The sequence below is a fragment of the Mesocricetus auratus genome, unplaced genomic scaffold (genome assembly GCF_017639785.1).
Source record: "Mesocricetus auratus isolate SY011 unplaced genomic scaffold, BCM_Maur_2.0 Super-Scaffold_100011, whole genome shotgun sequence".
NCBI lineage: Eukaryota > Metazoa > Chordata > Mammalia > Rodentia > Cricetidae > Mesocricetus > Mesocricetus auratus.
In genome coordinates this window covers 58,586,780-58,598,872 of record NW_024429195.1, presented here as the reverse complement: position 1 = coordinate 58,598,872, position 12,093 = coordinate 58,586,780, and the positions used below count along the sequence as shown (strand labels likewise).

Here is a 12,093-nt window from a genome sequence, read left to right as displayed (position 1 = left end):
GTCGGTTTTCTTTTTCCTTAGGAATTCTTTATGGCACAATGACACTGGAGCTTGGTGGCACCGTCAATATCACCTGTCAAAAGACTGGATACAGTGCAATACTTGAATTTAAGCTAAAGGTTGGCAAATGATGGTATTACCCGATTAAGGGAAAGCTGTGTTGTAAATACTGAAGAAAACAATATAGATTTGTTATGGAACAAGAACTAAACATAAAAACATGATTTATGTCAGGTCAAAGAGAAATACATCCAAGGACATTCTCTGCAAGTATATTGGTACAGCCTGAAAAAGTTTAGAAGATAAAGGTTAACATGAAAGCCACCATTCCTATGATTTTTAATTTAGTGATAAAACTTGGCACTGTAGAAGAAATAAGACTTTAAAAAGTGATTGGATTGACATATATCTGTGAAGTAAAACCTTGCTTTATAAAACCCCAGAAGGTAGATATGAATTATGACTCTGGTTCCATACAGTAAGAGAATTTCTGCATAAAAAATTATTTGAACACCCATGCTTAAGATTAACTATGTGCTACTCCTCATCAGATTTACATGTCAAAAATTTGAATGGGGAATATTGGAGGTGGTCTGTCTCTTACAAAATGTTGGGCATCAGGAAATCTTGCAAAATGTGAGTGATTGAGCTGAGACCAGGATCCACTAAAGACTTGCCTACTTCTGATTCTGATGCTGGAAAGGCCACGACTGTTACTCTGAGCCCCTGTTCATGTGATCTTACCATGTGATTTCACTTCTTGATAGCATGGCCGCTTTAAGCTACTGGAGGTCTTCCCTAGCAGCACAAGGTCTCAGCAGCACGCTGAGAGCTTGGTCGCCTTCCATCCTAGTCTTAAAAGACAAATTTACAATGCCTCTATCTTCTATTGACGTTCACACCCACCCAGGCTCAGGGGAGGAGGGACATTGACGCATTTCTCTGGGTAGGAGGCTGGCAGGGTCTCATTGAAGAAAAGCAAAGTGTGGGACCAGAGAGGAAATGTGTGGGTACTGCTGAAGCCGTCTTTGGAAAATTCTGTCTGCTTCAACAAAGTTTAGAAATCTTGTCACAATGTCAGTTATAATTTAGTACATCGTGTTCGGATAAAAATAGGGACTATAATGATAGGGTGTTGTTAATTGCTTCCATGTTGATATGCCAATGACCAGAGTCTCTTTCTAATGAAAAGGATCTTATTTGATGCAGTGCCCTTTGCTTTGCCAGTTTTTACAAATGTGGACATACTAGTCTGACAATCATGATGAAAGTGGTCCTAAATAGTTCCTCGTGTCATTAAGTCATTAAGCATCATGATGGTGTCTCTAAGGAAAGACACTACTAAAAATAGTGACCCAAAGTCTACTCCTTCTCATTGTTTTCAAATTTTCCAATTCCCTCAGTTTTCTGAGTTCTTACTGTGTTGCCACATTGACAAGCTCAGGCCTAGAGGTCGTTATACCTGTGTGATCTTCTTGGATTATTTAGATTTCATTGTCTGTTTTTAAACTGTAATTTTCATAGTCACAATTCAGATTTATTTATTTATTTTGGGGGGGGCTGGTTTCGAGACAGGGTTTCTCTGTGGCTTTGGAGTCTGTCCTAGAACTAGCTCTTGTAGACCAGGCTGGTCTTGAACTCACAGGGATCCTCCTGCCTCTGCCTCCCGAGTGCTGGGGAGATTTATTTTTATTGAAAGTTTCTAACTTAAATTTGAGTCAGATTTCATTGTTTTTACTTTCAAGAATGTAGTAACTGTAATTTCTTAATGTGTGGTTATCTACAATGTATGTAAATATAAACTAAAATGTTCAATATTTTCTTTTTTAAAAGCCATTTTTAGGGAGTAGTGATTATGTTAATCAAATATCAGGGAAACTTAAATTGGGAAAAGAAGTCCTAGCTACTTTGGAAGGCCATTGGGTAAGTATTTTTATATATTAGCACTACAAAAATAATTGTATCTGATGGAGAAAAATAGACAGTCATATTGTGAAGGTGTCACTAAATAAGCCTCATCTTAAAAGCAGGTATTTTGGCATTGCTCTGTTGCCAGTGACACTGTTTTATGTTTCTAAGACTTTAAATTAGAGGAAGTAGCTATCGTATGGCGTTTGCTGGGTACATTATTAGGAGTGTAACTCGTATTTGTCATTTAATACTTAGTTGGACTTCATGGAGTTGGTACGCAGATACCCATTTCTTATTGTCTTTATTTAGTCTCTGTGTGTGCATGTAACACAGAAGTAGAAGACAGAAGACCACTTATGGGATCCAGTGTGCTCGTTCTACCATAAGGGTTCCAGGAGCCAAGCCCAGGCATTGGAGCTGATAGCAAGCACCTTCCCTAGCTGAGCCATCTTGCTGACACATGTATAAGATGTGTCCATTTGAAAGGAAGGAAACTAACACGGGGGACATGTGGACAGTTAGCACGGGGCACGTGGAGAGTGAGCAGCAAGCTGAGCCCTGAGCCGGGGACTTTGCCTGTGCGGCACTTTAGTGGTTCCAGTTAGAGTCATGTTTCTTCTGGGGACTTTGCCTGTGCGGCACTTTAGTGGTTCCAGTTAGAGTCATGTTTCTTCTGGGGACTTTGCCTGTGCAGCACTTTAGTGGTTCCAGTTAGAGTCATGTTTCTTCTGGGGACTTTGCCTGTGCGGCACTTTAGTGGTTCCAGTTAGAGTCATGTTTCTTCTGGAGGAAGTACATAAAAACAGTGACTTTGATTTACTTCTCTGACAACCTAGATTCATAGTTATTTAATTTCTTACAAGGAGCCTACGTGACTGAAATTGAATTATGGTATATTTCTTAGATGCATTTTTACTATGAACACTAAGGATATGCAAGTCTGCATTATAATAAGCAAAAAAAAAACAGGATGAAAAATGAAGCTGGATTTAGAGGTTCAGCCAATGACTACATAGGTTCTGCAAAATGTTTTTTTAAATTGTATGTGTGAGAGTGTACGAGAATGTAAGTACGCATGTGTGGATGTGTAAGAGCGTGTGTGTCCTCTCCTTTTACCATGTGTGTCTCAAGAATAGGTCATCAGACTTGGTGGCAATTGCCTTTACCCACACAGGCATCTCCCTGGTCCCTGCAATATGTTATTTGTTTTTTGAGACAGGGTTTCTCTGTGTAACAGCTCTGGCTGTCCTAGAACTAGCCCTGTAGACCAGGCTTGCCTTGAATTCACAGAGTTCTGCCTGACTCTGCCTCCCTAGTACGGGGACTAAAGGCATGCGTGACCCTGAAAAATGTTTTAATTGACTTCCTATCTGAATGTTATTTGGAACAATGATAAAGCCATTTTTGTCATTTATTTTATTTTGGGTCTCATGCTGCAGTCCTGCCTGGCCTCAAACTCAGAGAGATCCTCCTGTCTCTGCCTCCTTGGTGCTGGGATTAAAGGCATATACCACCACAGCTGGCAAAATTGGTGTTCTTTAAAAAAAAAAGTCTAAGATTGTGTTCAATTTTTAGTGCTAAGAGTCTCAGAAGTTTTTTAATAATTTGATTTCCTACATTGTCCTCAGTATCACATGCTCTTCTGCGACAGTTCAAATATGAAGCTTGAGGCTTTGCCTGTAATGAAACTTATATAATATTGTCAACTTTCTATGTAGTCAGCCAATTTTTCTAATTGATTGGTATTATATATTTAAACTCCTATTTTTATACAAATTGAAAAAATGGGGATCTGAGGAATGTATGGTTACATTTTCTTTAAGATTTTTTTCATATACTTCAACAGCAGGAAGAATTTATTAGTGTGTTGCTATACTTTGTAGTCCTCCTCTAAATAAAAATGAGTATATTTGTGTTTAATTCCTTTACATACAGGATAGTGAAGTCTTCATTAATGACAAGAAGACCGATAACTCGGAGATTTTCTGGAATCCAACCCCTGACATTAAGCAGTGGAGATTAACAAGGCACACTGTGAAATTTGAAGAGCAGGATGATTTTGAATCAGAGAAGTAAGTCTACCATTTTTAGCTGACTTAATGCACATATGGATTATTTCAAATTATATAGTAGTGTAGTCAGACTATTCTGTCTGCTGTTAAGTTTATTCAGCAAGAGAGTTTACTGTCATTGGTGGGACTGAGAGCATTCTGTGTTGGTGAGTTTCACCTAAGTACTTCACAAGTCGTCTTGTTTCTCCGCAGGGCAGAACTGAAATGTCCTGGTTTTCCTCTCCTACTTGAGTGTTCTAAATTTCTCTTTGCATAAATTATAGAACCCACTAATGGCTCTTAGTTTCTGCCTGGCAACTGCTTCATGATCTGGTATATGCCTGTGGAAAGATGATGTAGAGAGTGAAACAACTACTTTTGTTCTATCCTCTGATCCCAGAAAAATGCCACTTAATGCCCTGGTTCCCAAAGGACTTAAATTAGTTGGGCAGTGCCATCATTAATGTCACTATTTCTGTTAGTAAGTCTTGGAATTCTTTCTAGAATTCTGAACACTTTTGGGTAACGTTGCAGTTTGTATTTTATGAAGAGTTCTGTATAAACATTACTGTACTGTACACTTGATACCTGTGAGTCCTTACTCTGTAGTCCTGCTTCTATGAATTGAGTCTGCATGTACTTTATTTTCTACATAAAATACAGGGTGACAGCATTGGAAAATATGTATGCACCAGTTTTTTAAGTCCTGTTTCAGGTGTAACCATATGATGCTTCCTGTCCAACAGGACATGCAGACATGCAGCATATTTTGATGTGTGTATATGTTTCAACGTTTTTTTTTATTTTTTAATATGGGGTTTTATGTCAAGAGAAGTGGTCTTGAATTTGCTATGTAGCTGAGATAGAACTTGAACTGTTATTACTGACCCTCTTGCCTCTACTTCCCAGGACTGGGACCATGGGCATCCTCGACTGGGTCCAGCTCAACATATATTAAGGACAAGATAATAAGACTTAGAAAAGGAACCTTTTCCATTGGCTAAGTGGATGGCATAGAAAATTAACCTGTGTATAATGAACTTTGAGGCCTGTTTCAGTTCTGACATGTTGCCTTCTCATATGGATGAGATATAGATTTTGTATTCTCATGTAGCTGATGAAAAAAACTAAATTCTTATGGGGGAATCATGTTTCTCATGCTATATTTCGCTACATCACTGGTTCTCAGCAGTATTGGTGTACTTAAACATAGGAAGCATTTAGAGTCTGTTCCTTGGGTCTGTTCCTAGAGACTGAGTTTAAGAGTTTGTTGATAACTTTTGCAGCCAGGGTCTCTGGTGGACTACCCTGAGGCATATGACTCCTGAATAGTATGCGTCCAGGACCAGCTAAAGAGCTGTTTTAACGTAGATTACTGAGAGGACTTCTTCACTGCAGTCCTGTCAACCTCAGTCAGCAGTTTTCACTGTGTGCTTAAGAGCCCAGGTAATTGATTTCTCTTGCCAAAAAGAAAGTAGCCTTCACTTAGTGGTTGTTGCCACTTTGAGGCATTGAGTTCTGTTTCTTGATTCATTTCTGAGCCTATGAGCATAACATAAGCATTGTCAAGCCCGAAATCCACATGAGCAGTGTTTGTTCTCAACAAAAATAAAAATCTGTATAAATCTGATTTCTGGTTGATTTTTTTAAATATTATTTTTACATGTATATTAGACTCTGGCAGCGAGTAACAAGAGCTATAAATGCCAAAGACCAAACAGAGGCCACTCAAGAAAAGTATGTTTTGGAAGAAGCTCAAAGGCAGGCTGCGAGAGATCGGAAAACAAAAAATGAAGAGTGGGCTTGTAAGTTATTTGAACTTGATCCACTCACAGGAGAATGGCACTATAAGTTTTCAGAGTAAGTAGCTTAAATGTTTATTTCAAATCTATTAGCATAATTTATTGCCTTCATATTTCTGTTATATTTATTATCAACAAATGAATTTGGGTGAAATATTACTTTACAAACTTTTTAAAAATTTACATATATGTGTGCCAGCTTTTTGGGTTTATGAGTACCATGTGCATGTAGGAGCCCCTTGGACAATGTCAGGCCCCCTGGAATTGTACTAGTGGATGTTATGAGCCACTATGTAAGTGTTGGGAACCAAACTCTGGCTCTCTGTAAGACCAGTAGGTGATTATAACCTCTAAGTCACCTCTTCAGTGTGAAATTTTATTTATTTGTTTGTTTGTTTATCTATTTGAGGCACAGTCTCAGTATGTAGCTCTGGCTGTCCTGGAACTCACAATATAAATCAGGCTGGCCTCGAACTCAGTTCGGCCTGCCTCTGCCCAGTCCTGAGATTATACCATTATGCCTGACATCATAATATGACATTTGAAACTTGTTGTTCTATCATTTATTTTACTTATGTATTTATTCCTATGGTAGTGGAATAAGCTATGAATCAGAAGATTAGATATAGACAAATCTTAAGATTAGAACAGTCTTTGTAATTACTTAATAAAATCTAACAAGAAGGAATTATATTCTGTAGCTATTTAAATTTCTTTTTTCTATTTAGTACTCGACCATGGGACCCACTTAATGATATGATACAATTTGAAAAAGATGGTGTTATCCAGACCAAAGTGAAACATCGCACTCCAATGGTACGTAACAAAAAAGTAGCTAAGTTCAATAGGCTTATAAATTTGCTAAATCTTTAGAATTCAAGGTAATTACATTTAAAAGTTTAAATTTTAGGTACGTAAAATGACATTAACAGGCAGCTCCATGCACTGACATCCAAACACCCAAAAAAAAAAAAAAAAGGCAGCAAATTTACCATGGCTCTCCAACTTTGAAACTAATGGGAATGAAGGGCCAAGAAGGGCTTGGAAGCAGTGCGAAGATATTGTAGCATATAGGAGTCCTTGCCTCGCCCTTTGCTGGACACAACTACGGACTTGTGAGGTCTGTGTGTTCCAGTGTATGTCTCTGAGGCCAGAAGGAACAAAGCAGGCCACACGAGCATGCACATCCCACCGCTCGGGATTTCTGTACCTAGGAGGCACGTGTGGAGGCCCTCATTTCTGAGAGTGCCAGTAACAAAAATTATATAAAGGACCTAAACAGAACTATGAGAGCTGAAAAGTACAGTAATGGGAAATTTTTGGTAGAAGAATCTTAGCAACAGATTTAAGTAAATACAAGACAGAATCAGTTACATAATGGATAAAATTATTCAGATTATCCACTATGAGCAAACGGATGAAAAAGTAAACAGAACCTTGGAGACCCACAGGAGCACCCTCTGGTAGGTTGTATGAATTACAGTCCAAAAGGAGGTGAGGGTCAGAAAAGGATGGAATGTGCTTCTAAAAAGGCTTCCTTCCATGTGCCCAGGTCAATGGCGGTAGGAGTCTATAGATGAAAGTTCAGCAGTCTCTGAATAGAGCAAGGTCAGACTGATGAAGCAGGAAACAGAGCCTTAGGAGCAGCGGGAAGGAACTTGTAATGTTCTTAACAGATAATTCTTAGAGATTTCTAAAAATCCAGGATATTCATGAATGACTCTGGTAATATTGCAGGCTATAAAATGGACACACAAATAACATTTGTGTTTCTGTATAGTGAGGAATCACAAAAGGAAATTTAAAAAGCAGTTCAATTTATAATAGCACCCAGAAGAGTGCCTGTTTCTTTTTTTTTTTTTTTTTTTTTTTTTGGTTTTACGAGACAGGGTTTCTCTGTATTGTTTTGGAGGCTGTTGGACCAGCCCGATCTCGAAGTCACATAGATCCACCTGCCTCTGCCTCCTGAGTGCTGGGATTAAAGGTGTGCGCCACCACCGCCCGGCTGTTTCTTAAGCTAGAAGAATTCATATCGTTACAATGCATTGTTCCCCAACAGTCTGTAGAATGGAAAAGCTGATCCTCAAATTCATATGGAATTGTGAGGGTCCCTTCATACATAAAACATTCCCTTTTTGTTTGTTTGTTTGTTTTAGAGCAAAGTTGGAAGACATATTTTCCAGTTTTTCAAAGTTTATCACAAAGCCACAGTAATCAAAGCAGTCGTTTTGATATAAGGTTAGGCTTGGCATACAGGCCAGTGTAAGAAATTAGTCTAGATGTAAACCCATGAAGGTTACATATGAAGGATTGGACATGTGGCTCATAGTTAAGAGCATTTGGTGCTCTCCCAGAGGACCTGGGTTCCATTCCCAGTACCCACATGGCAGCTCCAGCCATCTACATTTCTAGTTGTGGGGGCTCTGCACCCTCATCTGGCCTCCTCAGGTACTGCATATATGTGTGGAGGCCCTCCGGCAAATGTACATATAAAATAAAAATATGATAGGCTTTCCAAACAGGTTTTAAATGTTATTTTTGACAATGATTTCTCCCACTCCTTGGAAAAATGCTAGTCTCTTGAACAAATGGTCCTGAGACAAGTTCACCTGACTTTCTATTGTATAGAAAATGGCTTAGAATGTATCTATACATAAAGTGAAAAGTAAGACTATAAAATTCTTAGAAAACAGTATAGGTCATTAGACCTTGTGTTTAGAAATAGATTCTTTTTTTTTTTTCAGTTTAAATTTAGATTAGAAACAAGGTTGCTTCACAAGTCAGTTCCAGGTCCCTCTCCCTTTCCCTCCCCTCCTCCCATGCCCTCTCCCCAACCCCCCATTATCCCCTCATTTCCCCAGGGAGGGTGAGGCCCTCCATGGGGGTGTCCATAGTCTGTCATAGAAATAGATTCTTAATAAGACACTAAAAGCACTCATAGCAACAACAACCAGAAAGAAAGCTAGACTCTGGGTGATGGAGAGCTGGCTCAGAAGTTGAGAATGCTGCTCTTGTAAAGGACCTGAGTTCTGTTCCCAGCACCTACACAGCAACTCTCAATCGTCTATAACTCCCATTCCGGGGGATCTCATGCCCCCCCTGCCCCCGTTGCCTTTACCAGCGCCAGGTACATGTGTGGTGCATGTGTAGTTTCAGGCAAAGCACCCATACACAAATAAATGAATGAATGAATAGATCTTACTTGAACACTTTTAAACATCAGATGATGTGATGAGGAAGGCAAAAAGACAAGTTACAGAATGAAAGAAAATACCTGCTAATCATTTATCTAGCAGTTTAAATATCCAAAATATACAGAATACCTGACTTAATGAAAGATTTCCTGGACTTTCAGAAAATGACTAGATTAAACATTTTCCCAGAGAAGATAAACGGTCAAAGCCACATAAAGATTTTATTATTAGTGTATGAATGCAACTCAAAACCATAGTTAGTTCATCACTTCCAACTTAATATGTAATAAAAATTAAAATAGAAAATAAAGTATCAGTGAAGATATGGGGAAACCAGAGCCCAGTACGTTGGGAAGGCAAAACTTTGCAGCCATTGGGAAATACGGTTTAGCAGGTCCTAAAAGAGTATATAATACAAAATTACCATATGATCCAGCTCTTCTGCTCCAGAAGAGTTGAAAATGAGAGCTGGAAATACAACAGTATTCATTTACAGTGGCCAGAAAAGAGGACCACTGGAGGATCCTTAGCAGATATATGCATAAACAAAACAGTCTACCCATGTAATGGAATATTATTTATCCATAAAAATAATTACATTCTGCTCTGTGCTACAGACATGGACAAACTCGAAAGGACAAACATTCTACCGTTTCCACGTAGGCAGATTCCCAGAGTCAGAAAGTAGATTACAGGTTCGCAGCCACCTGAGGAAGAAAAGGGTGAGGAGTTACAGAATCTTGAAGATGAGTATACAACATTGTGAAATAATTACTGCCAGTGGGTTGTATGTAGTACTTTTAAAATGGCAAAACTATCATATATACATGCTATCCGATTTTAAGATGCAAATTTTTGTTTGGATTTATTTTTTTCAGACATTGTCTCACTGTATAGCCCTGGCTAGTCTGGATCTCACTGTGTAGACCAAGATGTCCTCAAACACAGAAACTCACCTGCCTCTGCCCCTGCCTCTGCTGAGACTGAGGTGCAAAATGTTTTTAAGTCATGTTGCACGGACATGGTGCAGACACATGAGACATGTACTTCCTTCTAGGTAGACTGCAGATCAGTTAGTCTTCATACATCCCTCACGACTGACCCCAGTTGACATCTTGAGGACTCCAGGATCTAAAGTAGGATAGGCTGAATCCACAACCTGCCTTCTTAGTGTACATGTGCACGTGTATTTTAGGTGCATATGTGAGGGTTTACACAGTTATTCCAGCAATAGCTAGGGATAGTTTTGTCGGATTGATGAAGTTAAAGATGTGCGACCATTGACTTCCTCTGTTTCTAAACGTGCACATTGCCTTACCTTTGTGATACATTTCTTCTCTTGCATTTAGGTTTTTAAGTTTGGTACTGGTGACCAGAAGCCTACTATTATTCTACAGTTTATTATTTCACAGAAAATTTAATCCTAGTTGATTTCATACACATCTGAATCTTGTGTCTGCACACAGATGTTTTTGTAAGTTTAGGTGTACTACAAAATAGTAGTTTATTTTCTGTTTGCCATAAACTATCTAAGTGAACCTAACGTCATCCAGTGGAAATGTTCTAACATTGAGAACAAGATAAGGAATTTTTTCCACCCTGCTGTTTAAAACCCTGGAGATGCTATGTGAAGGAGATGCGGCAATGGGGGTGTATTTGTGTCTGTACATGCTTTAAGGTGTCCCTGGAAGAGTATGCAAGCTGACAGCGTGTGGAGGAGATATTGGGTGTGTATGGGTCAGGAATGGGAGAGAAATTACCTCGCCCAGTTCTTCCTTCTAGTCTTTGCGCCCAGCTGAAATGGTGGGTTGCTAGGTGCTGGGTATCTTACTTGTTAGATTTCATTTGATCGTTTGTGCTTTGATTCCTAAGCATCACCCTGTCAGTGGTTTTGACAGTTGTGCGGGTGGTTTAGTTACAGAGTATAGTGCAGACTCACATCATAATATGATTTTCTTCAGGTTAGTGTTCCAAAAATGAAGCATAAACCAACGAGGCAACAGAAGAAAGTGGCAAAAGGCTATTCTTCCCCAGAACCCGACAACCAGGACTCATCTGGAAGTGAAGGTATTGCTGTTGGTACATGTAAGTGGTTTTCAACGTAACTCAAGAATGTGAGAGTTTGTGTGGAGACAGGAATCAGGTATGAATACTGTTTTGGATTATAGATGAGCTGACTCTAAGATAAAAGCATGGAATGAAGACAGGGAAGTCATGTGGATAAGTGCTACAGTAGCAGTTCCTTTAACTTTTGGTGAAAATGTGTTGATTGAATTCAAAAAGCATATTTTACGTTTTGAGTCAGTTCACGTTTCAAAAGAGTTTCTCATTCCTAAAGTAAACTAGTAGTGTTTGGAAGGCATAGACAAGTAAGAATATAAATATAAGTATGCAAAAACTCATGGATTAAATCATGTCTTAACCAAGTCAGATACTGTGTGAACTGTCTTGAACTATATTAAGATATAATTAAGAAGGGATTAAGGTAACATCTTAGACACTGTAGGAAACTGAAAAAGTAATTTTTAGAAAGTTGCCTTAAACACAGTGTCTATGAACCTACACTAAACTGGGCGTGGGGGGCTAATTTACTTATAGAGGCAACACTAGAGTAATAAATAGTGACAGATGATAATTGATGAGAGGCTTAAAAGAAAAGGCGCTCACTCGGAGTTGGGGGAATGTTCTTGAAGATGCCTGAGGAGCTAGTAGACTCTCCAGTGCTTGCTACCCTAGGCCTGGGGCATTCAGCCCAGTGATACAGGTGATAGCAGAAGGAAAAGGCTACAGGGTTGCTGTCGTCTTACAACAAAGGAGACTAAACAGGAACTCTGAACCTTGAAACCTGTTAGCCTGTGCAGGGTCACGGAGCCTGTAGGGTGGGTATGTGGAGTGGTACCTGATGTAGAGACATTAACTCTTTAAATTGTTGACCACTTGATTCCTTACAACTGTGTGGAATTGGGGCAGTCTTACTAACCTTAGTTTAAAAAGAGAGACCTTAAGAAGAGATCTCAAGTTAACAATAGCTCTAGAAGTTGAAAGGGGCTCACAGAGGCGAGTAATTCAGATTGGTGCCAGTGGCTGGGGGAGAAGAGAGTATTAGTTTCCCAAAATTAACACAGAGTTTAAATT

The 12,093-nt window shown here is 39.1% G+C and overlaps 1 protein-coding gene across 16 annotated transcripts in view; it reads left to right on the top strand.

The window, feature by feature from the left end:
• The window catches only part of Osbpl8 (oxysterol binding protein like 8), a 126,223-nt gene that overhangs the window by 108,390 nt on the left and 5,740 nt on the right, over positions 1 to 12,093 (top strand). For 11 of the 16 annotated variants that reach the window (XM_040754898.1, XM_040754903.1, XM_040754902.1 and 8 more), the window contains 7 exons: positions 22 to 119; positions 1,834 to 1,923; positions 3,847 to 3,983; positions 5,637 to 5,822; positions 6,493 to 6,580; positions 9,576 to 9,680; positions 10,920 to 11,043. In XM_040754898.1, coding sequence (XP_040610832.1) covers positions 22 to 119; positions 1,834 to 1,923; positions 3,847 to 3,983; positions 5,637 to 5,822; positions 6,493 to 6,580; positions 9,576 to 9,680; positions 10,920 to 11,043 — 828 coding nt within the window. The remainder of the gene's footprint in view (positions 1 to 21; positions 120 to 1,833; positions 1,924 to 3,846; positions 3,984 to 5,636; positions 5,823 to 6,492; positions 6,581 to 9,575; positions 9,681 to 10,919; positions 11,044 to 12,093) is intronic. The other 5 variants (XM_040754907.1, XM_040754906.1, XM_040754915.1 and 2 more) reach the window with 3 other exon arrangements.